Source organism: Mobula hypostoma, chromosome 2, assembly GCF_963921235.1.
Source record: "Mobula hypostoma chromosome 2, sMobHyp1.1, whole genome shotgun sequence".
Taxonomy (NCBI): domain Eukaryota; kingdom Metazoa; phylum Chordata; class Chondrichthyes; order Myliobatiformes; family Myliobatidae; genus Mobula; species Mobula hypostoma.
Window position 1 is genome coordinate 77,413,352 of NC_086098.1, and position 25,115 is coordinate 77,438,466.

The 25,115-nt window shown below is 42.5% G+C and overlaps 1 protein-coding gene across 5 annotated transcripts in view; it reads left to right on the top strand.

Moving 5' to 3' along the window:
• LOC134341158 (CUB and sushi domain-containing protein 1-like) overlaps window positions 1-25,115 on the top strand; it is a 2,430,601-nt gene that overhangs the window by 2,262,946 nt on the left and 142,540 nt on the right. For all 5 annotated transcript variants that reach the window (XM_063038952.1, XM_063038962.1, XM_063038968.1 and 2 more), the window contains one exon: window positions 6,456-6,644. In XM_063038952.1, coding sequence (XP_062895022.1) covers window positions 6,456-6,644 — 189 coding nt within the window. The remainder of the gene's footprint in view (window positions 1-6,455; window positions 6,645-25,115) is intronic.

A 25,115-nucleotide genomic window follows, 5' to 3' on the forward strand; every position in this document is an offset into this window, starting at 1 on the left:
AGGGGTCACAGTCGGTGACCACAGCGGGATAGAAGACATAAAAGGGTCCGCCCGTAACCAACTGCTGCCTGAATCAAATTTGCATCTCTCTCTCCTCTCTCTCCCCCTCTCTCTCCCCCTCTCTCTCCCCCTCTCTCTCCCCCTCTCTCTCCCCCTCTCTCTCCCCCTCTCTCTCCCCCTCTCTCTCCCCCTCTCTCTCCCCCTCTCTCTCCCCCCCAACGGCACAACAGCGACTACTGCGAACTGTACTACGCTGAACTGAACTCTGCATCACTTAAGACTGATCATTTTACCCCTAGACTGTGATAGAGCTTGGTTGGTTCCTATTACCCTAGTTCTGTGTACATTTGTGTTTTATCATTGCTAACCTGTTGCATTTATATCCTTATGATTAGAGTACTGTGTTACTTGTTCCTTTAATAAAACTTTATCAGTTCCCAGTAATCCAGGCTCCAACGAGTGGTCCATTTCTGCTGGTTTGGCAGCCCAGTTATGGGGTACATAACATAAGTGGGGGCTTGTCCAGGATTTTGAATGCCAAATTTGGGACTGGGTATATTGATTGGGTTAAGATTCCCAAAAGAAAGAAAGGACAAACAGCAGAAATGGAGACTGAGGAATTTCTAAAGGTGCCAATCTTGGAGACATTAGAGGATGCCAGGAAATCAGAATTGGCGACTGTGGCCAAATGGTTGAATCTTTTTAAGGGGAAGTCGACAATGAGGAGAGCGGAGATGCACAGAGCCATCATTGAGCATTATGTATCTAAAGGTGTGTTTGCCCAAGGGGAGCTGGAGGTGGTATCTATGGGCAAACCTGGTGGAGAGGCAGGGCAGCTGCTGATGGAAAAATTGAGACTCGAGCACGAGTTCCAGGTAAGGCAGCTAGAACAAGAAGAGAAACAGTTAGAACAGCAAGAGAGAGAGAGGCAGAAGGAAAGGGAATTTGAGCTGGAGAAGTTAAGGATGACACTAGCGCAGGGGCCCATGCCGAACCAAGGTGGACGGTTCAGGGCGACCCAGGAGGTTAGGCTGGTTCCCCCATTTGAGGAGGCCGATGTTGATCAGTACTTTCTACATTTTGAAAAAGTTGCTGCAAGTCTGGACTGGTCGAGGGATAAGTGGGCTGTTTTACTTCAGAGCGTGCTTAAGGGGAATGCTCAGCAAGCTTACTCGGCATTGTCCGCAGAAGATGCCCAGAGGTATGATGTGGTGAAAGAGGCGATACTCAGGATTTATGAGTTGGTCCCGGAGGCATACCGGCAGAGGTTCCGGAATGTGAGGAAGCAGTGGGGCCGCACGTATTTAGAGTTTGCCCGTGAGATGCAGATGTATTGTGAGCGTTGGTGTGCCTTGAAAGGGGTCAATGGGGATTATGACAGACTGCAACAGCTAATACTGATTGAGCAGTTTAAAAGTTGTGTCCCTGAAAGTATGAGGCCCTATCTAGATGAGAAAGAGGCAGAAACCTTCGCCGCAACTGCTAAGTTAGCGGATGAGTACGCATTGACACACAACGCGAAGTTTACCCTGAGTAAAAGCTACCAGAAGGGTAGTCAAGAGGGCAGAGAGAATCCGCCAGAAAAGCCAGAAAGTAAGCCGGGGACTAGTGAGAAGGGGGCAGTTTGGTAGGAAGTCTCCTGGGGTCATATGCTATAATTGTGGGAAAGCCGGTCACTTTGTGTCCAGGTGTTTTGCCCCAAAGAAGGAGACGGGGAAAGGAAAAATGATGATTCCAACTGGCTGTATTGAGCTGGCAAACAAACTGCTAGGGGAGAAGAGGTCTAATAGAGTTCAGGAAGAGTGCGAGAAGTTTATTTCGGCCGGATTGGTGTCGGTGAATGAGTGGTCAAACCCAGTTCCAGTACGGATCTGGAGAGACACTGGAGCTTGTCAGTCAGTGATCTTAAGGAGTGTTTTAGACTTTAGCTCAGAGACCGAGACTGGGGAGGTCAGTGTGATAAAAGGCTTTGGGAAAGGGACTGAAGCAGTACCTTTGCACCAGATACACCTAAAAAGCGACTTGGTCTCCAGATCGGTCACGATAGGGGTGAGGCCCGAATTACCAATGGAAGACCTGGAGGTCTTACTCGGTAATGACCTTGCAGGTGGAAAGGTGTACTCAGCAGTAAAACTGACAAGCCAGCCTGTCAGGATTTAGGCCTCGCCCATGGACTCACAGGTTTATCCCGTTTGTGCAGTGACTTGGCGCATGTCCAGAAAGGCTGCCGAAGCGAATGTAGATTTAGTTGAGATGTTTTTACTAGCCTTGTACCAGGAGGGGTTAGAAAGTGAGAAGAAGGAGCATAGTAGAGCGGAAGGAGGTGAGGCAGTTGAGGTAGACTTATCATTAGCAAGGAAGGAATTTATACGGGCACAGGAACGAGACGAGGAGCCAATGGTTTTGACGGAGACAGCTCTCTCTGAAGCAGAATTAAAAAAGGAGCCAGTGTGCTATTATGTGAAGGAGGGAGTACTAATGAGGAAATAGAGACCAAGTACCATGCCCACAGATGAGGAATGGGGGGTGGTGCACCAGGTGGTAGTGCCGAAAATTTATGGAGATGAGATTTTTAACCTGGCCCACAAAATACCCCTCAGTGGACATTTTGGGGTAAGGAAGACAGTCGATAGAATTATGAAAGAGTTTTAATGGCCGAGCATGAGGGAGGATATTATTGAGTATTGTAGACATGAGCCGACACAGCCTATTGATATGTTAACAGCTTGCCACGATAAGCGAGCAGACCTAGTCGGTGTTGTCACGAAAATTAATGAGGCTAGGGTGCCACCTGTTAAGGGAAAAACCCATTTTGAAAAGATAAGTATGGTGCCGACCAGATGGGAGAACTCTATTGTTTTGGCCAATTTTGCTGATAAGGTCTCTCCCTTAATCCCTGAACAAAGCGAGCTGCCGATAAAGCCAATTAAACGGCACGCTCACGTATGTCCGGATGTCCCGAGGCGATGCAAAGAGCCGGGACATGGTGTTGTTGTCACATCAGGTCAGCCTAGTAAGCAACATCCCTATAGGATGATTAATTCAGTGACAAAAGGGCTAAAGAACGCAGAAGCGTATGTTGACCATTTAGTGGTCTGGAGTGACACGTGGGAGGGGCACATTGTGGCAGTAGAGGAGCTGTTTAAACGGCTGTTTGAAGCCAGCCTGACAGTGAACCTCGCAAAAAGTGAATTCAGCCACGCGAAGGTCACTTATATGGGATTTGTGGTAGGACAGGGGCAGCTGGCTCCGATGCAGGCTAAGGTGCGGGCTATCTCTGAAGTCCCCACCCCGACAGGCAAGAGAGCCCTGAGAAGGTTCTTGGGGATGGTGGGGTACTATCGGAAGTTTTGCAAAAACTTTGTGGATATTACCCTCCCTCTTACTAAGCTTTTGCCAAAGAATGCTAAGTTTGTGTGGGACGACCTTTGTTATATTTGTCCGGCACGGAAATCACTGATAATTTACACTGATCACAACCCATTAGTGTTTTTGGCCACTATGAAGGATAAAAACAAAAGGTTGCTAAGTTGGAGCCTGGTCTTACAGGAATTTGATATTAAAATAACACATATAAAAGGAACGGACAATGTGATTGCTGACTGTCTGTCAAAGTGTTGAAAACTTAAAGTTCTCTGTATTAGCTGAATAGCTGATGACCCTGTATATTAGTGTGTATCTAATAATGTATTCATGCCCATAATTTTTACCCCGGTAAAAATTCTTTGAAGGGTAGAGGTGTGATGACAAACCAAGTTATCAGGTGATTGATGCTAATGAGAGAGATAAGGGAGACAATGGAGAAATGTTCAAAATGTTAATGAGAGAGGAGAGAGAGATAACGGAAAAGAAACACAATTCAGAATATTGACAGACCGGTTGCTTTGAACCTGAACTGTTTGAAGTTTGATGGACAGGCGATACCCCAGCAGGGGGATAAAAAGAACAGGTTCGCTAAGGCACGACACGTCATGAGATAACGAGACCCTGGAAGAGCGGTGTGCCCCCACAAGTTGGTGAGAGTTTGTAGGTCCATTTTGCGGGAATCGACCATAGACACGCAGGGTCTGTGTCTCCCCCTCCCCCCCCCCCCCACAGCACAACAGCGATTACTGCGAACTGTACTAAGCTGGACTGAATTCTGCGTCACTTAAGACTGATCATTTTACCCCTAGACTGCGATAGAGCTTGGTTGATTCCTATTACCCTAGTTCTGTGTACATGTGTGTTTTATCATTGCTAACCTGTTGCATTTATATCCTTACGATTAGAGTACTGTGTTACTTGTTTCTTTAATAAAACTTTATTAGTTCCCAGTAATCCAGACTCCAACGAGTGGTCCATTTCTGCTGGTTTGGCAACCCAGTTACGGGGTATGTAACACAGACCAAATGTCAGAGCGGGGAAGGAATGTCATCTAAGTGACTTTAACCGTCAAATAATTATTGGTGCCAAATGGGGTGGTTCGGAAACTCCAGATTCCCCAAGAATTTCACACACAACAGTTTCTAGAGTTTAGTGTGGGAAAAAAAAATACAAACATCCAGTGAACAGCAGTTTTGTGAGGGCAAATACCTTGTTAATGTGAGAGGCCCGAGGGGAATGGCCAGGCAGGTTTAAGCTGGCAGAAAGGCAACAGCAACTGAAATACAACAGTGGTGTGCAGAAGAGCACCTCTGAATGCACCTTGAAATTGAAATACACTTCAAACCTTGAAGTGTATGGACGATAGCGGCAGAATACCATGAACATACTCTCAGTGAATATTTTATTTGGTGTCTGCTGTTTTGTTGTATTATGGATGTGTATAATAATCCCCAGGTAATTCATTCATGTTCACTGGATTGAACTTACTGTGAATAATGCACTAATTCCAATACCTGTTTAACTTCTTTTGTCTTTGGGGTAACACATATTATCAGAGCAACACACACAAAGTGCCAGAGGAACTCGGCAGGTCAGGCTGTATCTATGGAGTGGGGGAGCAAACATTTGATATTTCAGATCAAGATTCTTCATCGGGACTGGAATAGAAAGAGGAGGATGCCAGAATAAGATGGTGGGAGGAGGGGAATAGGCCAGAGTGTGGAATTGAAGAAAAGGCAAGGGGGAGGAAAATAATTTATTTCTATTGTTGCTGCCTGACCTGCTGAGTTCCCCCAGCATGTTGCACCTGTTGCTGTCATTTTCCATCTCTTGTGTGCAGGTGACAGGTGAGATCAGATGATGGGGAAGGTGATGTTGGGGGGGACTGGTAATGAGAATGAATTCATTGAGCCCTTTGTCCTTCAGCTCTTACAATATGCATACATTTTGGGGAAAAATAAATAGCCCATGGTAGTGCAAGAGGTAGATAATAATGTTTTGCTAAGGTTAAGGTTGTGCTGGTTGATACAGCAACCTGATGGCTGAGAGAAGTAGCTCTTCTTGAACCTGGTAGTGTGGGGCTTCAGGCTCCTGTTCCACGGGTCCGATGGTAGCTGTGAGAAAGTGGCATGACCTACAGTGGGGATTCTTAATGATAGATGTTGCTTCCCAAGGCAGATCCTCCTTTCGATAGTACTGCCTGCAGCTTCTTGCATTCCTAACCCTAATGCAGGCCATGAAGCAACCAGTCAAGATACAGGTGGTTCATCTGTCTGTGATGACATTGAGTCCACTGCCTGCAAATTCTAAAATAAAATAAACTTTGGAGCAGACTTTAAGCCCTATTTTATATAAATATCTCTGAGTACCCTGACTTTTTATTAACCTACATTTTAAGGACAAGTTCACTTCACTGTTTAAGTGTTCATGGTGAGGCCAAGCTATCAATAGTCACTATCTGAGGAGTGGGATCGCCCTTCACTACCAAGGTGGAGCTACTTCCAGCTAACAAAGTAGCTTAAACATCGTTTATTTTATTTTTCAAGACAAATAATTCTTGATATAAAACTTCATGGAGGATTTTAATCTTGTACAAGATTTCCAAATTACAAAAGATTCCTAAAATACAAAGTACAAAGAATTTCGCAGCACAGGTACAATTCTTGCAAATTAAAAAGTCATACCAATGTATTGCAGAAGGACGGGTCATCCCTTGGAAGGGTCATGTTGTAGTACTAGAGAGTTGAGGTTAGCAATAACCCTCTGGGGCCTGGATAAAGTATATCAATCACAAGTTAGATAATTTGATTATATACAATGCAGAACATCCATTTCGCACCTTTGAACTCCTAGAGTCATAACACAGTTGTCAAGGTGATATCAAAAATCAGCAACTATTGGACTTCAGTTTCTTGGCATTCCATAAAACACAAGCAGATATGCAGAGAAATGCCGAGTTCAGCCTGGCTCGACTGATAATTTTAAGCAAGATCCCATCTTTTATGTCTCGAAGTATTCTCTGCTGATGTTCTCCAATTCTGAAGTTTCACTGTTTGATGAGTCCTAACATGTGCTCTATTGACTTACAGTGATAAATTGTACAGATCCTGGGTATGTGGAGAATGCCATTCGTCTGGGACAGGAAGATCAACTGCAGAGTTTCAAGTTTGGAAGCAGTGTGATATACCAGTGTAAATGGAGTTTCTACCTTCTTGGCTCAGCTGTGTTAACCTGCCAGGTGAATGGCTTGTGGGACCGAACTCGCCCAAGCTGCTTACGTAAGTAGGACCTGACCTTGGGGAGCAGGACCATTTTCCTTGTTCTGGTTAAGTTCTGAAATACTTTTTTTTTCCAATATCTTATTTCACCTGGTGACTGAAATTAATCTCCATCAAGTTGAGTTCTGGTATGTTGTTCTCTCTGTCGTTACTTCAGGCAAAAAAAAAACACTGCAGCCTTTATGAACCAGTAGATTCCAAAGATCAATGTTCAAAGTACACTTATTATCAAAGCATATATACCAGATAAAACCTTGAGATTAGTCTTCTTGCAAGCAACCACAGGATAAACAATACAACCCAAGGATGTGCTGGGAAAGTCCAGAAATGCAACCTGTCGCACATTCCGATGCCAACAGTGCATATTCACAATGCCCAACAGAACAAAGCAGAACATACCGAGCAACAACAGTGATACCTTCTCTGGTTTAATGCATATAAGAAGAAAAACTAATGGCTTCTGTGTAGTAAGAGTGAAGCAACAGACTCAAATTATTGAATCATTCAATTACTAATGAAATTTTACAAAAGGAAGTCAGGAGAAATGATATCAATGTATGTTTAACACTCCACTTAATCTGTTCAGTTCTATCAGCAAGTCAGCTTGAACAAAAATCTCAGTCCCTATTCTCTAACCCCTTACCAATCAAGAACCTATCAATCTCTGCCCAGAAATGTAGCCTCCACAGCCATCAGTGGCAACAAAGTCTCCAAATTTACCACCCTCTGGCTGAAGAAATTCCTCCTCGTCTCAGTTCTAAACAACTTAAGAAGCTCCTCCTCATCTCTGTTCTAAAGAACTGAAGAAGGTCCTTCTCATCTGAGTTTTAAAAGGGTGTCCTTCTATTCTGAAATTGTGTCCTCGGATCCTAGACAACTCCTACTTATGGAAACATTCTCACCACGTCCACTCTGTACCAGCCTTCCAACCTGCACAGCAACTGCTGTCCCATCAAAATAAAGAAGGCAGTAATTTTGTGTTCCTCCTAAATTTCAGAAACATAAGGGTTAGAGTTAGTAAATTGTGGGCATGCTATTTTGGCGCTAGAAGTGTGGCCACACTTGCCGGCTGCCCCCAGCACATCCTTGGACTGTGTTGGTCAGTGGCACAAACAACATATTCCACTGCATGAATTTTTAAAGTGCATGAGACAAATAAATCTAACCTTAAATGCTTCTCTTACCATTTAAACCGAAAAACTGTAACAAGAACTTTATATCAATTATACATGAAACCATTCATAAGGTTCAGATTCCTCTATATATATATTGAAGTGACTAGAAGCCTTCAGAGTTGAGGATTGATTTGGAAACAAAGAAACTGGCTTTGTCTTCACAGCTGCCATGTACACTATTCCATGAGACATAGGTGCATAATTAGGCTATTCCGACCGTCGAGTCTACTCCACATTCTATCATGGCTCAGTTCAATTTTCATTCTCAGCCCCATTCTCCTCACTTTTTCTCATAATCTTTCACACCCTTACGAATCAATAACCTATCAACCTCCGGGTTAACTATACCAAATAACCTGGCCGCTACAGTGCTCTGAGATAATGAGTTCAACAGATTTAACCATCCACTGGCTAAGAAAATTCCTCCTCATCTCTGTTCTAAAAGAATGTCCTTGTGTTGTGAGACTATGCCCTCTGATTCTTGACTCTTCCATTTAATGGAAACGTTTTTAACATCGATTCTATCTAAGTCTTTCAATATTCAGTTTGTTTCATTCATCTGAACTCCAGCAAGCACAGGCCCAGAGCCATTAAAAGCTCTTCCCAGGATCATTTTCGTGAACCTTCTCTAGACTCTCTCCAATGCCAGCACATCTTTTCTTAGATATGGGGCCCAAAGCTGCATACAATGCTCAAGATGTGGTCTGACCAATGTTTTATAAAGTCTCAGTATTCTCTTGATGAATCCTGATGAAGGGGCTCGGTCCAAACTTCTACTGTTTATTTCTCTTCATCGATGCTGCCTGACCTCAAGTTCCTCCAGCGTTTTGTGTTTTACTCAGCATTACATTTTGTCTTTATATTCTAGTACTCTCAAAAGGAATGTTAACATTGTACTTGCTTGCCTTTCTACCCACACGACCCACAAATTAATCTTTTGGAAATCCTGCTCTAGGGCTCACAAATTCCTTTGCACCTCCATTAAGGCACTTTAATCTATGTATTACTGAAAGTTCAATTTCTCAAAAAGCCCACAATGAAGCCACAACTGTTAACGTTTGGAACAACATCGTCAATATTGCTTATCCATTCAATGGACTTTGCCGCTTTGCTTCTTGCTAGTTTTGGATGAACTAATTTCTAGTTGGTTCAGTAATAAGCATCCAATTCAACCTCAAACAGTCTCATCTATCTGCACTTTCCAGATAAAGTTAAAAATCAGCAGACAATGCTAGTAGTTTGGCATCTTCAGACTGTGTTGGCCATTGACACACATGGCAGATTTCAGTGCATCTTTCAATGTATGTGTGACAAAGAAAGCTATTCATGATTGTTTAATATCATTTCCTGTACACATGTACAGGAGAGCAAAATAGTTTTCCTCCAAATCCAATGCAGCACAAAAAAATACAAAAGCTAAAGAACACAATATTAGTAAAAACACAATAAATATATGACATAAGATACTTTTGTCACATACCCCGTGACGGGGTAAAGAACCAGCAAAAATAGAAACCACTTTGGAGTCCAGTATTGCTATAAACTACTAATATTTATTAGTAACTATGCAATACAGTAATAACAATGTAAATAAATCACGCAGGTTAGCAATGATTATATATAAAAGTAAGTGTGGAATATATATGTCTGAAAACCAAGCTTTAAGTCTAGGGGTAAAAAGATACAGTCTTACGATGTTGAGTAAAGTTCAGTTCAGTTCGTGGTATTTAGTTGAGTAGTGATGGAGAGAGAGAGAGAGAGAGAGTGAGTTGAGTCTTCAGGTGAACTGATGCCATCGATCTTCTCGTCGTCCTTCGAAATCCGTTACAAGTCACCCACTGTGACTTTAACCAGGGGGACCGGTTTTCCTGTGGCGGAGCTATCACACCGGCAAGGGTGGACACATAGACAACTCCCCACCAGTTAACCCCTTCTTCTGCGGTAGAATAGCAAGTTGGATTGATCCGCCTGATCAATCCTCCAAACCCCACTTTTCCTGCGGGCACAACAATGCTCATTCAGTGTCCAGATCATGTGTCTGAGGTCTGTATCATCTGAACCCCTATTTATCTCACCAGGCTGAGCATCACCTGTCATTCAAAGAGTCCCTCCCTCCTTTGTCTGTGAAGAAATGCACAAGCAGGCAACAAGTCCTTGAAAGTAACATCAACAACCTGCTGTCGGTCACCATAGCAACTTTCGAGCTGCTCGGTGCTGTCTCCAACTCCAAACGCAGTAAAAATCCAAAGTTACCTCCATTGCCTTAAAGTGACAGTCCAACCATTAATCTTTATCTCTCTCTCTTTTCAAAAGCAACATATCGGTGGTAAATAACTCTGTCTCTCTCCCCTTCCCAAACAAACCATCAATGATAAAAGTCTCTCTCTGTCTCTCTTCAAACAGTTAATAGGGGCACTCCTGGATCCCCTCATACTTTATATACATAGGTTGATTATTCATCCATAAAATGATGCTAGTCACAGGTGCCCCTGTACATAAGGTGACTGACAGGAAATAAGACTGTGAGACATAGGAGAAAAGTTAGGCCATTCAGCCCATCAAGTATGCTCCACCCTTTCATCATGGCTGATCCCAGATCCCACTCAACCTTCCTTCTCACCATATCCTATGATGACCTGACTGATCAGGAAATGGTCAACTTCCACCTTAAATATATGCATGAACTTGGCCTCTACCAGAGACAGTGGCAGAGCATTCCACAGATTTGCCACTCTCTGGCCAAAAAGATTTCCTTCTTACCTCTGTTCTAAAGTGTCGCCCCTCAATTTTGAGGCTGTCTTCAACATTCGGTGAGTTTCAATGAGATCTGCACCCCCACCCCCCCCCACATTCCTCAAAATTCCAGTGAGTACAGGCCCAAAGCTACCAAACACTCCTCATATGTTAATCCCTTAATTCCCCAAATCATCCTTGTGAACCTCTTCTGGACTCTCTCCAACGACAATACATCCTTTCTGAGATATGGGGCCCAAGACTGTTGACATTTCTCCAAGTGCAGCCTGACTAGTGTCTTATAAAGGCTCAGCATTATCTCCTTGCTTTCATATTCTATTCCCCTTGAAATAAATGCCAACATTGCATTTGCCTTCTTTACCACAGGCTCAACCTGTATATTAACTTGCTGGGAGTCTTGCACATGACCATTAAATCCCTCTGCACCTCTGATGTTTGAACCTTCTCCCCATTTAAATAATAGTCTGCACTATTGTGCCTTTTGCCAAAATGCATAATCATTCTTTTCCCAACACTGTATTCCATCTGCCATCTTTTTATCCATTCTTCCAATTTATCTAAGTCGTGCTGTAATTGCATTGCTTTCTCAGCATTACCTACCACTCCACCTACCCTCGTCTCACTGCAAACTTTGCCACAAAGCTATCAATTCCATAAGACCATAAGACAAAGGAGCAGAAGTAGGCCATTCGGCCCATCGAGTCTGCTCCACCATTTTATCATGAGCTGATCCATTTTATCCTATTTAGTCCCACTGCCCCGCCTTCTCACCATAACCTTTGATGCCCTGGCTACTCAGATACCTATCAATCTCTGCCTTAAATACACCCAATGACTTGGCCTCCACTGCTGCCCGTGCCAACAAATTCCATAGATTCACCACCCTCTGACTAAAAAAATTTCTTCACATTTCTGTTCTGAAAGGGCGCCCTTCAATCCTGAAGTCATGCCCTCTCGTACTAGACTCCCCCATCATGGGAAACAACTTTGCCACATCCACTCTGTCCATGCCTTTTAACATTCAAAATGTTTCTATGAGGTCTCCCCTCATTCTTTTAAACTCCAAGGAATACAGTCCAAGAGCGGACAAACGTTCCTCATATGTTAACCCTCTCATTCCCAGAATCATTCCAGTGAATCTTCTCTGTACCCTCTCCAACGTCAGCACATCCTTTCTTAAATAAGGAGACCAAAACTGCCCACAGTACTCCAAGTGAGGTCTCACCAGCACCTTATAGAGCCTCAACATCACATCCCTGTTCCTATATTCTATTCCTCTAGAAATGAATGCTAACATTGCATTCGCCTTCTTCACTACCGACTCAACCTGGAGGTTAACTCTAAGGGAATTCTGTACGAGGACTCCCAAGACCCATTGCATCTCAGAACTTTGAATTCTTTCCCCATTTAAATAATAGTCTGCCCGTTTATTTTTTCTGTCAAAGTGCATAACCATACACTTTCCAAGATTGTACTTCATTTGCCACTTCTCTGCCCATTCTTCCAATCTATCCAAGTCTCTCTGCAGACTCTCCGTTTCCTCAGCACTACCGGCCCCTCCACCTATCTTCGTATCGTCAGCAAACTTAGCCACAAAGCCATCTATTCCATAATCCAAATCGTTGATGTACAATGTAAAAAGAAGCGGCCCCAACACGGATCCCTGTGGAACACCACTGGTAACCGGCAGCCAACCAGAATAGGATCCCTTTATTCCCACTCTCTGTTTCCTGCCAATCAGCCAATGCTTTATCCACGTATGTAACTTTCCTGTAATTCCATGGGTTCTTATCTTGTTAAGGAGCCTCGTGTGGCACCTTGTCAAAGGCCTTCTGAAAATCCAAATATACAACATCCACTGCATCTCCCTTGTCTAGCCTACTGGTAGTTTCCTCAAAAAATTGTAATAGGTTTGTCAGGCAGGATTTTCCTTTAAGGAATCCATGCTGAGTTCTGCCTATCTTGTCATATGCCTCCAGGTACTCTGTAACCTCATCCTTGACGATCGACTCCAACAACTTCCCAACCACCGACGTCAAGCTAACAGGTCTATAATTTCCTTTTTGCTTCCTTTCCCCCTTCTTAAATAGCGGAGTGACGTTTGCAATCTTCCAGTCTTCCGGAACCATGCCAGAATCTATCGACTTTTGAAAGATCATCGCTAATGCCTCCGCAATCTCCACAGCTACTTCCTTCAGAACACGAGGATGCATTCCATCTGGTCCAGGAGATTTATCGACCTTTAGCCCATTCAGCTTCCTGAGTACTTTCTCTGTCGTAATTGTGACTGCGCACACTTCTCTTCCCTGCCACCCTTGAGTGTCCGGTATCCTGCTGTCTTCCTCAGTGAAGACTGATGCAAAATACTCGTTCAATTCCTCTGCCATCTCCTCATCTCCCATTACAATTTCTCCAGTATTATTTTCTATCGGTCCTATATCTACTCTCACCTGTCTTTTACTCTTTATATACTTGAAAAAGCTTTTAGTATCCTCTTTGATATTATTTGCTAGTTTCTTTTCATAGTTAATCTTTTCTCTCTTAATGACCTTCTTGGTTTCCTTTTGTAAGGTTTTAAAAACTTCCCAATCCTCTGTCTTCCCACTAATTTTTGCTTCCTTGTATGCCCTCTCCTTTGCTTTAACTTTGGCTTTGACTTCTCTTGTCAACCACGGTTGCATTCTTTTTCCACTCGAAAATTTCTTTTTTTTTGCAATATACCTGTCTTGCACATTCCTCATTTCTCGCATAAACTCCAGCCACTGCTGCTCTGCCGTCTTTCCCGCCAGTGTCTCTTTCCAGTCAACTTTGGTCAGTTCCTCTCTCATGCCACTGTAATTTCCTTTACTCCACTGAAACACAGACACATCAGATTTCGGCTTCTCTTTTTCCAATTTCACAGTGAACTCAATCATGTTATGATCACTGCCTCCTAAGGGTTCCTTCACCTCAATCTCTCTAATCACCTCCGGTTCATTAAACAATACCCAATCCAGTACAGCCGATCCCCTAGTGGGCTCTACAACAAGCTGTTCTAAAAAGCCATCTCGCAGACATTCTACAAATTATCTTTGAGATCCAGTGCTAACCTGATTTTTCCAATCTACTCGCATGTTAAATTCCTCCACAGTTATCATAACACTGCCCTTCTGACAAGCCTTTTCTATTTCCAGTTGTAATTTGTAGTCCACATCCCTGCAGCTGTTTGGAGGCCTATAAATAACTGCCATCAGGGTCCTTTTACCCTTGCTATTCCTTAGCTCAACCCATAAAGATTCTGCACCTTCCGATCCTATGTCACCTCTTTCTAATGATTTAATATCATTTCTTACCAATAAAGCCACGCCTCCCCCTCTGCCTACCTTCCTATCCTTCCGATACACCGTGTATCCTTGGACGTTCAGCTCCCAGAGACATGCATCGTTTAGCCAGGTCTCAGTGATGGCCACAATATCATACCTGCTAATCTATAGCTGTACGACAAGATCATCCACCTTATTCCTTATGCTGCGTGCATTTAAGTACAATTCCATTATCTAAATCATTGTCAAGCAATGTGAAAAGTAGCGGTCCCAATACTGAGCCCAAAGGAGCCACTAGTCACTGGCAGCCAATTAAAAAAGGGTCCTTTTATTCCCACTGGCTGACTCCTGCCTGTCAGCCATTCTGCTATCCATGCCCGTATCTCTCCTGTATGCCATAGGATTTTATTTTGTTAAACAACCTCAAGTGTGGCATGTTATCAAATGTCTTCTGAAGTTACATCCTCGAAGAACTCTTAGAGTTTTCAGGAAACACTTCCATTTACAGAAACCATGCTGATTTTGACTTATTTTATCGTTAGTCTCCAAGTACCTCAAAACCTCATTCTTAAAAACGGACTCCAACACTTTCCCAACCACTGACCAATAATTTCCTTTCCTTTTGCCTTCATCCCTTTGTAAAGAATGAAGTGAAATGATAAAGTAGTGGTGTTTGGGTGGAGGGGGGCGTGTGAGTTAGTGTGTAGAAATGTTGATTAACCTTATTGCTTGGGGAAAAGATCTATTTTTGAATCTGGTGGTCCTGGTACAGATGCTACATAGCCTCTTCCCTGATGGGGGGAAAGGACAGTTCTTCAGCAGAGTTGGTGGGATCATTCATGATGCCACTAGTCTTTTTCTGGCACCTTTCTGCCTTTATGTCCCTGATGGTGAGTAGGCTTGTGTCAGTGATGTGTTTTTTGACTACCCATTTGCGACCCTATCTACCCGTGACACCACTTTCAAGGAATTATTGATCTGTATTCCCAGATCTCTCTGTTCAACCACTTGCCTTAGTGCCCCACTGTTCACTGTGTACTTCACTTTGCTTCAAATTTTTTTTAAAAATTAAAGGTATTTATACATCAGTTGGAATATCTTCCATGCATTTAAAAGGTAGTTTCAAAAATTGCCAGTCATTTGAAAACGCTGAATTATTGTATATTATTAAATTGAAAATTAACGAATTCTGATTCAGATTCATATTAGTTTAATATCACGTATGCAGGGGAGCAAAGAAATTCCTTGTATGGATGAAACTCACAGAGTAAACATGATAATCACAAATCATGAAGACAAGAGATTCTGCAGAAACTGGAAATCCAGAATAACACACACAAAATAATGGAGGAACTCCGTAGTTCTGGCAGCATTTATGAAGTCGCTGTTTCAGACCAAGATCTTTCTTCAGGACTGGACGTTAGTCCTGAAGAAGGCTCTCACCCCAAAATGTTGACTTTTTATTCATTTCCATAGATGTGGCCTGACATGCTGAGTTCCTCCAATGTGTTATTCTAGTAATGTTAAAGGGAGTTGCTTAGGCTTTGTTATTACAAAACAATATTTTATTGCATTAACCATATTTAATTAACAATACAGCAAATTATTAAAAAATGTGTTGTTATTTAGTTAGAACGATATATTTTATTATTAAGAGATTGCCAGAGCAGTTGTAGTTAGCGCAGGCAATAGCTATGGATGGAAATGTTGACTGTCTCTTTGGCTCTTTAATTATTGCCTGACCTGCTGAGTTAAAACATAGAACATTATAGCACAGTACAGGCCTTTCAACCCACTAGTTTGTGCCAACCCTATAACCTCATCTAAGGTCAATCCAACCCATCCCTCCCAAATAGTCCTCTATTTTTCTGACATCCTTGTGCCTAAAAGAGTTTTTTTAAATGTCCCGAATGTGTCTGCCTCTACCAGAGCATTCCACACACCCACCACTCTGTGTTTAAAAAAAACTTAACCTTTGATATCCCCCCTATATACTTTCTTCCAATTACCTAAAAACAATGCCCCTTATAATTATATTTGGTTTAGGATTCGTGATCACAACCCTTGTCTACATTTCCTGTAGGCAGTATCTCTTCTTAAGCATTGTAGATTTGGCAACCCAGATGAAGCGTCTCAACCTGAAAATATCAGCTGTCTATTTCCCTCTATATTTGCTGCCAAACCCACTGAGTTAGAACATAGAAGAGTACAGGCCATTCTGCTCACAACATTGTGCCAATCTTATAACCTACTTTAGGATTAATTTAATTCCACCCCCCCCCCCACAGTCCTCCTTCAGCTCCTTTGTGCATTGCTCCAGATTTCCAGCATCTGCAATCTCTTGTGTCTCCTGTTGAGCATTACTCCTGTTTTCAAGTATTTCTAAATGTTAAACTGCTTGACTTTTAGAATTAAAGAAATAATTCTTTGAAATTATAAATTAGTGAATAAATAACATTCAAAGGCCATTTTAAGAATATTTATTGTTACAAACAGTCCTGCTGAAAAGTCTTGGTCCAAAATATCGACTGTAATTTTTTCCAGATATGCTGCCTGGCCGACTCAGTTTCTACAGCATTTTGTGTATGTATTGTTAGGTTACTTTATTATACTGAATTGCCAATTATCTCCTGTTTAGTTTTCTCCTTAATTGAGGTTCTAATTAATTGTAAAAATGATCAAGCTACTAATTGAGATTTATTCCATATATTATCTCTTTTATATTCTATAATCTTTCAAGCATTGCCCTTTTTCCTTAATCTTTTCCCTGTCCTTTACAGCTTTGATGAAACCTTTCACAAGGGCTCTGGACTTGTTTGGTTTCTAAAGATGTTTTTTCTTCTGAAAATGTTCAGTCATGTTGATATCTGCATGAGGTCTATCTTTTTTCCATTTCATTGATTGCTTGGCATTCCAGGATTTAGCGATCAGTTTATGCTCAGCAACACACACCAAATGTTGGAGGTCAGGCAGCATCTCTGGAGTGAATAAACAGTCCACCTTTTGGGCTGAGACCCTTCATCTTGACTGTTAAGGAAGGGAGAAGGGGAGGTGAGGGTGAAGGTGGGTGTAAAGAGGGGAATGAAGTAAAAAGCTGGAAGGTGATAGGTGGTAATGGCGGAGGGCTGAAGTAGAAGGAATCATGCAGGAAAGGACAGTGGGAGGACAGAGGTGATAGGCAGGCAAGGAGAAAAGATGGGGTAGGTGGGTGGAGTAGGGGGTATGATGTGAAAAACTTGGTGGAGTTATGCCCAACACTTCTTTTGCAAAAATGCGATATACAGAATAGTACTTCTTATTCTGCCTGGTGGGAACAACCGCTTTTAACTGAGAAGCAGTGGTTATACTTCTTCATTGCACTTTCTGATCTGTTCTGCTAGAACTAAGCAGCCTACTCTTCAAAAGTCACTGACATTAGTTGTTTTTTTTTTCTTTATTTATTATTTAGGACATTTAAATCTAATTTGGACTTAAGAAAGAAAATGTGTTATAGATGGGGCAAATGCCCAGTTGATCAAACAGCAATGCCTCATTAGCATGGCTGAGGTAGTCTGTTTCCCAGTGGTGTATGTTTGGTTCAGGAGATAGGATTAGGTTTAGATGAGTGACAGGTGACGTGGTAAATTTTTGAAGTATGTTGCTCAGTGCATATTCTCATGATCATGGCCAATGTAACTGACTTACAACACAAATACCATCTCCTCTGAAGTACACGCACCACTGAACATGACATAGATTTGAACTACTAAGTATCTTTAACAATCAACCTTGCTGGACATTGGTAATGTAGAATACTGTGAGTCTGATTCACTGGTTCATTACTGAGATTAACAGTGGGGAGGCTGGGAGCTGTGTGGCTTCGGTTGTGACGCAGACCTGGCCTCCATGCCCTGAGGTTGTCTGTGCAGCCGAAGCTGGATTTCATGCTGGGTTCGGGCTGGCCTCTCCACTCAGTGCTGCTCTCCAATGCTCTCCCGCTGGATTGCATTCGTACATCATGTACCATCATCCAGTTACTTACCATGCCACTCAGAGTCTTGCGCTGTTATTATTTTTTCTATATTTTTGTACCCGTATGTTTTTCTGCTGTTGTAATTATAGAAAACATAGAAAATAGGTGCAGGAGTAGGCCATTCGGCCTTTCGATCCTGCACCGCCATTTATTATGATCATGGCTGATCATCCAACTCAGAACCCTGCACCAGCCTTCCCTCCATACCCTCTGATCCCCCTGGCAACAAGGGCCATATCTAACTCCCTCTTAAATATAGCCAATGAACTGGCCTCAACTGTTTCCTGTGGCAGAGAATTCCACAGATTCACCACTCTCTGTGTGAAGAAGTTTTTCTTAATCTCAGTCCTAAAAGGCTTCGCCTTTATCCTCAAACTGTGACCCCTCGTTCTGGACTTCCCCAACATCGGGAACAATCTTCCTGCATCTAGCCTGTCCAATCCCTTTAGGATTTTATACGTTTCAATCAGATCCCCCCTCAATCTTCTAAATTCCAACTAGTACAAGCCCAGTTCATCCAGTCTTTCTTCATATGAAAGACCTGCCATCCCAGGCATCAATCTGGTGAACCTTCTTTGTACTCCCTCTATGGCAAGGATGTCTTTCCTCAGATTAGGGGACCAAAACTGCACACAATACTCCAGGTGTGGTCTCGCCAAGGCCTTGTACAACTGCAGTTGTACCTCCCTGCTCCTGTACTCGAATCCTCTCGCTATGAATGCCAGCATACCATTCGGCTTTTTCACCGCCTGCTGTACCTGCATGCCCACTTTCAATGACTGGCCACCATTCAGATAATAATCTGCTTTCCTGTTTTTGCCACCAAAGTGGATAACTTCACATTTATCCACATTAAATTGCATCTGCCATGAATTTGCCCACTCACCCAACCTATCCAAGTCACCCTGCATCCTCTTAGCATCCTCCTCACTGCTAACACTGCCACCCAGCTTCGTGTCATCCGCAGACTTGGAGATGCTGCATTTAATTCCCTCATCCAAGTCATTAATATATATTGTAAACAGCTGGGGTCCCAGCACTGAGCCTTGCGGTACCCCACTAGTCACTGCCTGCCATTCTGAAAAGGTCCCGTTTATTCCCACTCTTTGCTTCCTGTCTGCTAACCAATTCTCTATCCACATCAATACCTTACCCCCAATACCGTGTGCTTTAAGTTTGCACACTAATCTCCTGTGTGGCACCTTGTCAAAAGCCTTTTGAAAATCCAAATATACCACATCCACTGGTTCTCCCCTATCCACTCTACTAGTTACATCCTCAAAAAATTCTCTGAGATTCGTCAGACATGATTTTCCTTTCACAAATCCATGCTGACTTTGTCCGATCATTTCACCGCTTTCCAAATGTGCTGTTATCACATCTTTGATAACTGACTCCAGCAGTTTCCCCACCACCGACGTTAGGCTAACTGGTCTATAATTCCCCGGTTTCTCTCTCCCTCTTTTTTTAAAAAGTGTGGTTACATTAGCCACCCTCCAATCCTCAGGAACTAGTCCAGAATCTAACGAGTTTTGAAAAATTATCACTAATGTATCCACTATTTCTTGGGCTAATTCCTTAAGCACTCTGAGATGCAGACCATCTGGCCCTGGGGATTTATCTGCCTTTAATCCCTTCAATTTACCTAACACCACTTCCCTACTAACATGTATTTTGCTCAGTTCCTCCATCTCACTGGACCCTCTGTCCCCTACTATTTCTGGAAGATTATTTATGTCCTCCTTAGAGAAGACAGAACCAAAGTAATTATTCAATTGGTCTGCCATGTCCTTGCTCCCCATAATCAATGCACCTGTTTCTGTCTGTAGGGGACCTACATTTGTCTTTACCAGTCTTTTCCTTTTTACATATCTATAAAAGCTTTTACAGTCAGTTTTTATGTTCCCTGCCAGTTTTCTCTCATAATCTTTTTTCCCCTTCCTAATTAAGCCCTTTGTCCTCCTCTGCTGAACTCTGAATTTCTCCCAGTCCTCAGGTGAGCCACTTTTTCCAGCTAATTTGTATGCTTCTTCTTTGGAATTGATACTATCCCTAATTTCTCTTGTCAGCCACGGGTGCACTACCTTCCTTGATTTATTCTTTTGCCAAACTGGGATGAATTATATGTGCTGTATCCTGTGTGTGACAGTTGGTTTTGTGTTTTGCACCTTGACCCCAGAGGAACATCGTCTCGTTTCGTTGTAATTATATGCATGGCTGAATGACAATTAAACCTGAACTTGAATTTAAAACACTCAGTAGCCACTTTATTAGGTGCAGGAGGTACCTAATAAAGTGGCCACTGAGTGTATGTTTGTGGTCTTCTGCTGCTGTAGCCCATCCACATTAAGGTTCAACATGTGCTTTCAAGAGATGTTCTCCTACACTCCACTGTTATAACACATGAGTATTTGAATTACTGTCACCTTCCCATCCGTTCGAACAAATCTGGCCATTTTCCTCTGACCTCTCTCATTAATGAAGCATTTTCACCCACAGAACTGCCACTCACTGACTTTTTTTTTCATACCATTCTCTGGAAACTAGTGACTGTTGTGTGTGAAAATCCCAGGCGATCAATTTGTAAGATACTCATATCACTCCATCTGACATTAACAATCATTCCAAGGTGAAAGTCACTTAGATCTCATTTCTTCTTCATTCTGATGCATGGTCTGAAGAACAACTAAACCCCTGACCATGTCAGCATGCATTTATGAATTGTATGACTTCCACATGATTAGCTGCTATGTATTAATGAGCAGGTATGCAGATGTACCTAAAAAAAAGATGGCTCAGAATGGGAATTTCATATGGAAAATTTCAAACGACAGTTTAAACACAAGAGATTGTGCAGATATTTGAGATCTTGAGCATTACACTTAAAATACTGGAGCAACTCAGTAGGTCAGGTAGTATCTATGGAAAAGACGTTTCAGACCGAGACCATTCATCTGGACTGGAAAGGAAGTGGGCAGATGCCAGAATAATAATGTGGGGGGAGAGGAAAGAGTACAAGCTGGCAGGTGCTAGGTGAGTCTAAGTAAAGGAGAAGGTGGGTGTTGTCAGGGAGGGGGATTTAGAAGCTCGGGAGGGATAGCTAGATTCCCACCGACAAGCCCCTTCCTTTCTATTCCTGATGAAGGGTCTCAACCAGAAATGTTGACTTTCCATTCCCCTCCATAGATGTTGACTGACTTGCTGAGTTCGAAGCATACTTAATAAGACCATAAGATATAGGAGCAGAAGTAAGCCATTTGGCCCGTCGAGTCTGCTCTGCCATTCAATCATGGGCTGATCCAATTCTTCCAGTCATCCCCACTCCCCTGTCTTTTCCCCATACCCTTTGATGCCCTGGCTAATCAAGAACCTATCTATCTCTGCCTTAAATACATCCAATGACTTAGCCTCCACAGCCACACGTGGCAACAAATTCCACAGATTTTCCACCCTCTGACTAAAGTAATTTCTCCGCATCTCTGTTCTAAATGGACGTTTTTCAATCCTGAAGTCGCGCCCTCTTGTCCTGGACTCCCCTACCATGGGAAATAACTTTGCCATATCTAATCTGTACAGGCCTTGGATTTGGATTTTATTGAAACCAAACAAGGCTGAGAACCTAACTGGCTCTCTGGGAAGGGACTTAGGTGTTTTAGGCATAGTTGTGATGTTCTAACATTGGAGGTTCCTGATTTAGGCTGCTTTGGTAGCTTTTCTGTGAACAGTATGGCTTCCCATGCCTCAGGAAACCCAGCAACTGCCACCAGATGAGGGCAACTTTGGGAAGAACATTGAAGAGGGGTGGAGAGGTGTAAGTGCTTCCTCTGGTCTCTTCCCAAGCAGCACCAAGCCCGATCAGCAGATCTGACCTTCCTAATTACCCACACCCCAATGCAATGTTTCTTTCAGTCTTAAAGCATTGCCTTTGAATTTGATTACAATGTGAGACTGAAAACCTTTTCAACCATTCCAATTTTTGCAGTTATGGCTCCAGTCATATCACGAAGAAAACTGCAGGCTAATTTGAGTGCTCTCTCCCTGATATCACCAGCTCAAACCCACTGATGTAAGACTATTGAATGGTTCCCTCGTACGATAAGATGGTCTTTCGATCTCACATTCTTACCTCTTTATGACTTTGAACCTTACTGTCTACCTATACTGTGCTTTCTCTATAGCTGTTACATATGTTTTGATAATATTAAGTCTGCTGACCGCAAACTTTAAACTTTACCTCCTTAAGCCCTATCTGTAATAAGCAACGACAAGTGCCCTCACTTTAGGGAATTGTACTGTATCATCTTATACTTCAAGGACTAGTCTAGTCTCCACGGTGAGGTCTGGCAACCAAAAATCACTCGTTGAGTGGTGATCCTCCATCCCAACCAAGGAGGAAAATACTTTCAGTTAATATAGTCTTTGAACCACAGTTTATCCACATTTAATCTAGATGGATAGTTCTCGACATAGACTTAAAACTCACAGAGGATTACTAACTTGTAAAAGATTCAGAAATTACAAAAAAATTTGTAAACTACAAAGGATTTCCAAGCATGGGTAAAATTTTTAAAAACATAAAGACATACTAATAAGTTGCAGATAAACAAGTTGTCTGAAACTGAAGGCTGAGGAATGAATTCAAAATCTTCTTCATTCCAAACAATCCTGTTGGTTTTCTAACATTTATATTGTTTTGCTACTAGTTGATATGATCTGGATGATGAATTCAAAGTGTCATTAGGCCTAAGGAGACCTCAGTTCTTCTTGATTAAAACATGCGCCAATGAGAACATCATTGTTCTCTGGTTTACGTCAGGAGGCTGAGCAAGTAATAGAAACATAGAAACATAGAAAATAGGTGCAGGAGTAGGCCATTCGGCCCTTCGAGCCTGCACCGCCATTTATTATGATCATGGCTGATCATCCAACTCAGAACCCAGCCTTCCCTCCATACCCCCTGACCCCTGTAGCCACAAGGGCCATATCTAACTCCCTCTTAAACATAGCCAATGAACTGGCCTCAACAGTTTGCTGTGGCAGAGAATTCCACAGATTCACCACTCTCTGTGTGAAGAAGTTTTTCCTAATCTCGGTCCTAAAAGGCTTCCCCTCTATCCTCAAACTGTGACCCCTCGTTCTGGACCTCCCCAACATCGGGAACAATCTTCCCACATCTAGCCTGTCCAATCCCTTTAGGATCTTATACGTTTCAATCAGATCCCCCCTCAATCTTCTAAATTCCAACGAGTACAAGCCCAGTTCATCCAGTCTTTCTTCATATGAAAGACCTGCCATCCCAGCAATCAATCTGGTGAACCTTCTTTGTACTCCCTCTATGGCAAAGATGTCTTTCCTCAGATTAGGGGACCAAAACTGCACACAATACTCCAGGTGTGTCTCACCAAGGCCTTGTACAACTGCAGTAGTACCTCCCTGCTCCTGTACTCGAATCCTCTCGCTATAAATGCCAGCATACCGTTCGCCTTTTTCACCGCCTGCTGTACCTGCATGCCCACTTTCAATGACTGGTGTATAATGACACCCAGGTCTCGTTGCACCTCCCCTTTTCCTAATCGGCCACCATTCAGATAATAATCTGTTTTCCTATTTTTGCCACCAAAGTGGATAACTTCACATTTATCCACATTAAATTGCATCTGCCATGAGTTTGCCCACTCACCCAACCTATCCAAGTCACCCTGCATCCTCTTAGCATCCTCCTCACTGCTAACACTGCCACCCAGCTTCGTGTCATCTGCAAACTTGGAGATGCTGCATTTAATTCCCTCATCCAAGTCATTAATATATATTGTAAACAACTGGGGTCCCAGCACTGAGCCTTGCGGTACCCCACTAGTCACCGCCTGCCATTCTGAAAAGGTCCCGTTTATTCCCACTCTTTGCTTCCTGTCTGCTAACCAATTCTCCACCCACACCAATACCTTACCCCCAATACCGTGTGCTTTAAGTTTCCACACTAATCTCCTGTGTGGGACCTTGTCAAAAGCCTTTTGAAAATCCAAATATACCACATCCACTGGTTCTCCCCTATCCACTCTACTAGTTACATCCTCAAAAAATTCTATGAGATTCGTCAGACATGATTTTCCTTTCACAAATCCATGCTGTCTTTGTCCGATCATTTCACCGCTTTCCAAATGTGCTGTTATCACATCCTTGATAACTGACTCCAGCAGTTTCCCCACCACCGACGTTTATTGGTTAGATGTCTGATGCAATTCTTCGACCATTAGAAGGACCATGCTGCTCTACTGCCTAAACTATGGACACAGTTTTAAGGACTTTTCATCTTCTATTTTCAATATTTATTGCTTATTTGTTTTTTTTTGTATTTGCACATTTGTCGTCTTTTGCATATTGGTTGTTTGTCCAGCTTTTCATTGATTCTGTGGTGTTTCATTGTATTTACTGTCTCAGGGTAGTATATGTTGACACGTATGTACTTTGAATTTTGAACTAGAAAGCTGAGATTATCAATAAGCCCCTTGGGCCCTGGAAATTGCTATCCATCACAATTCCACATTCTGTGATTGTTTTACATTATATTTCCTCAATACGCTGCTGTAATGAGTTGATCTGTATAAAGAGTATGAAAGGCAAATTTTTCACTCTACTTCAGTACATGTGACAACAATCAATCAATTCAAATTCCAATCCAAAGTTGTCAATCAGGTATCTGAGAGATACAGGAAGTGTTCATTGTGGAGTATAATCATCCAAGTTGAGACAATTCCAAGATTTATGAGTTTTGTGACCCGCACTTAACTAGGTTACTAGTTCATTTATACTTAGGGCTAAATATTTGTTTTAGATGGGTTCAGTTGATTATAGAAAAGAAGTTACACTTTCTTTCTGTCAGCAGAGATATCTATGTGAGCTTGCAAATAATCCAGGTTTGTTTCCTTCATATTTTATTTGTAGAATATAAAGAGCCACAGTAGTATCGATGGTGCTACGGTAACTTGGTGGTTAGCATGAAGATATTACAGTTTGGGGTGTTAGAGTTCGAAGTTCAATTCTAACAGTGTCTGTAAGGCATTTGTAGGTCCTCCCTGTGACTGCGTGCTCCGGTTTTGTCTGACAGTCTAAAGACATACCGGTTGGTAGATTAAATTGTCAGTGTAAATTGTCCTGTGCTTAGGGTATGGTTAAATAGGCTGGTTGCTGGACGGTGCGGCTCATTGGGTCAGAAGGACCTAATCTGAGC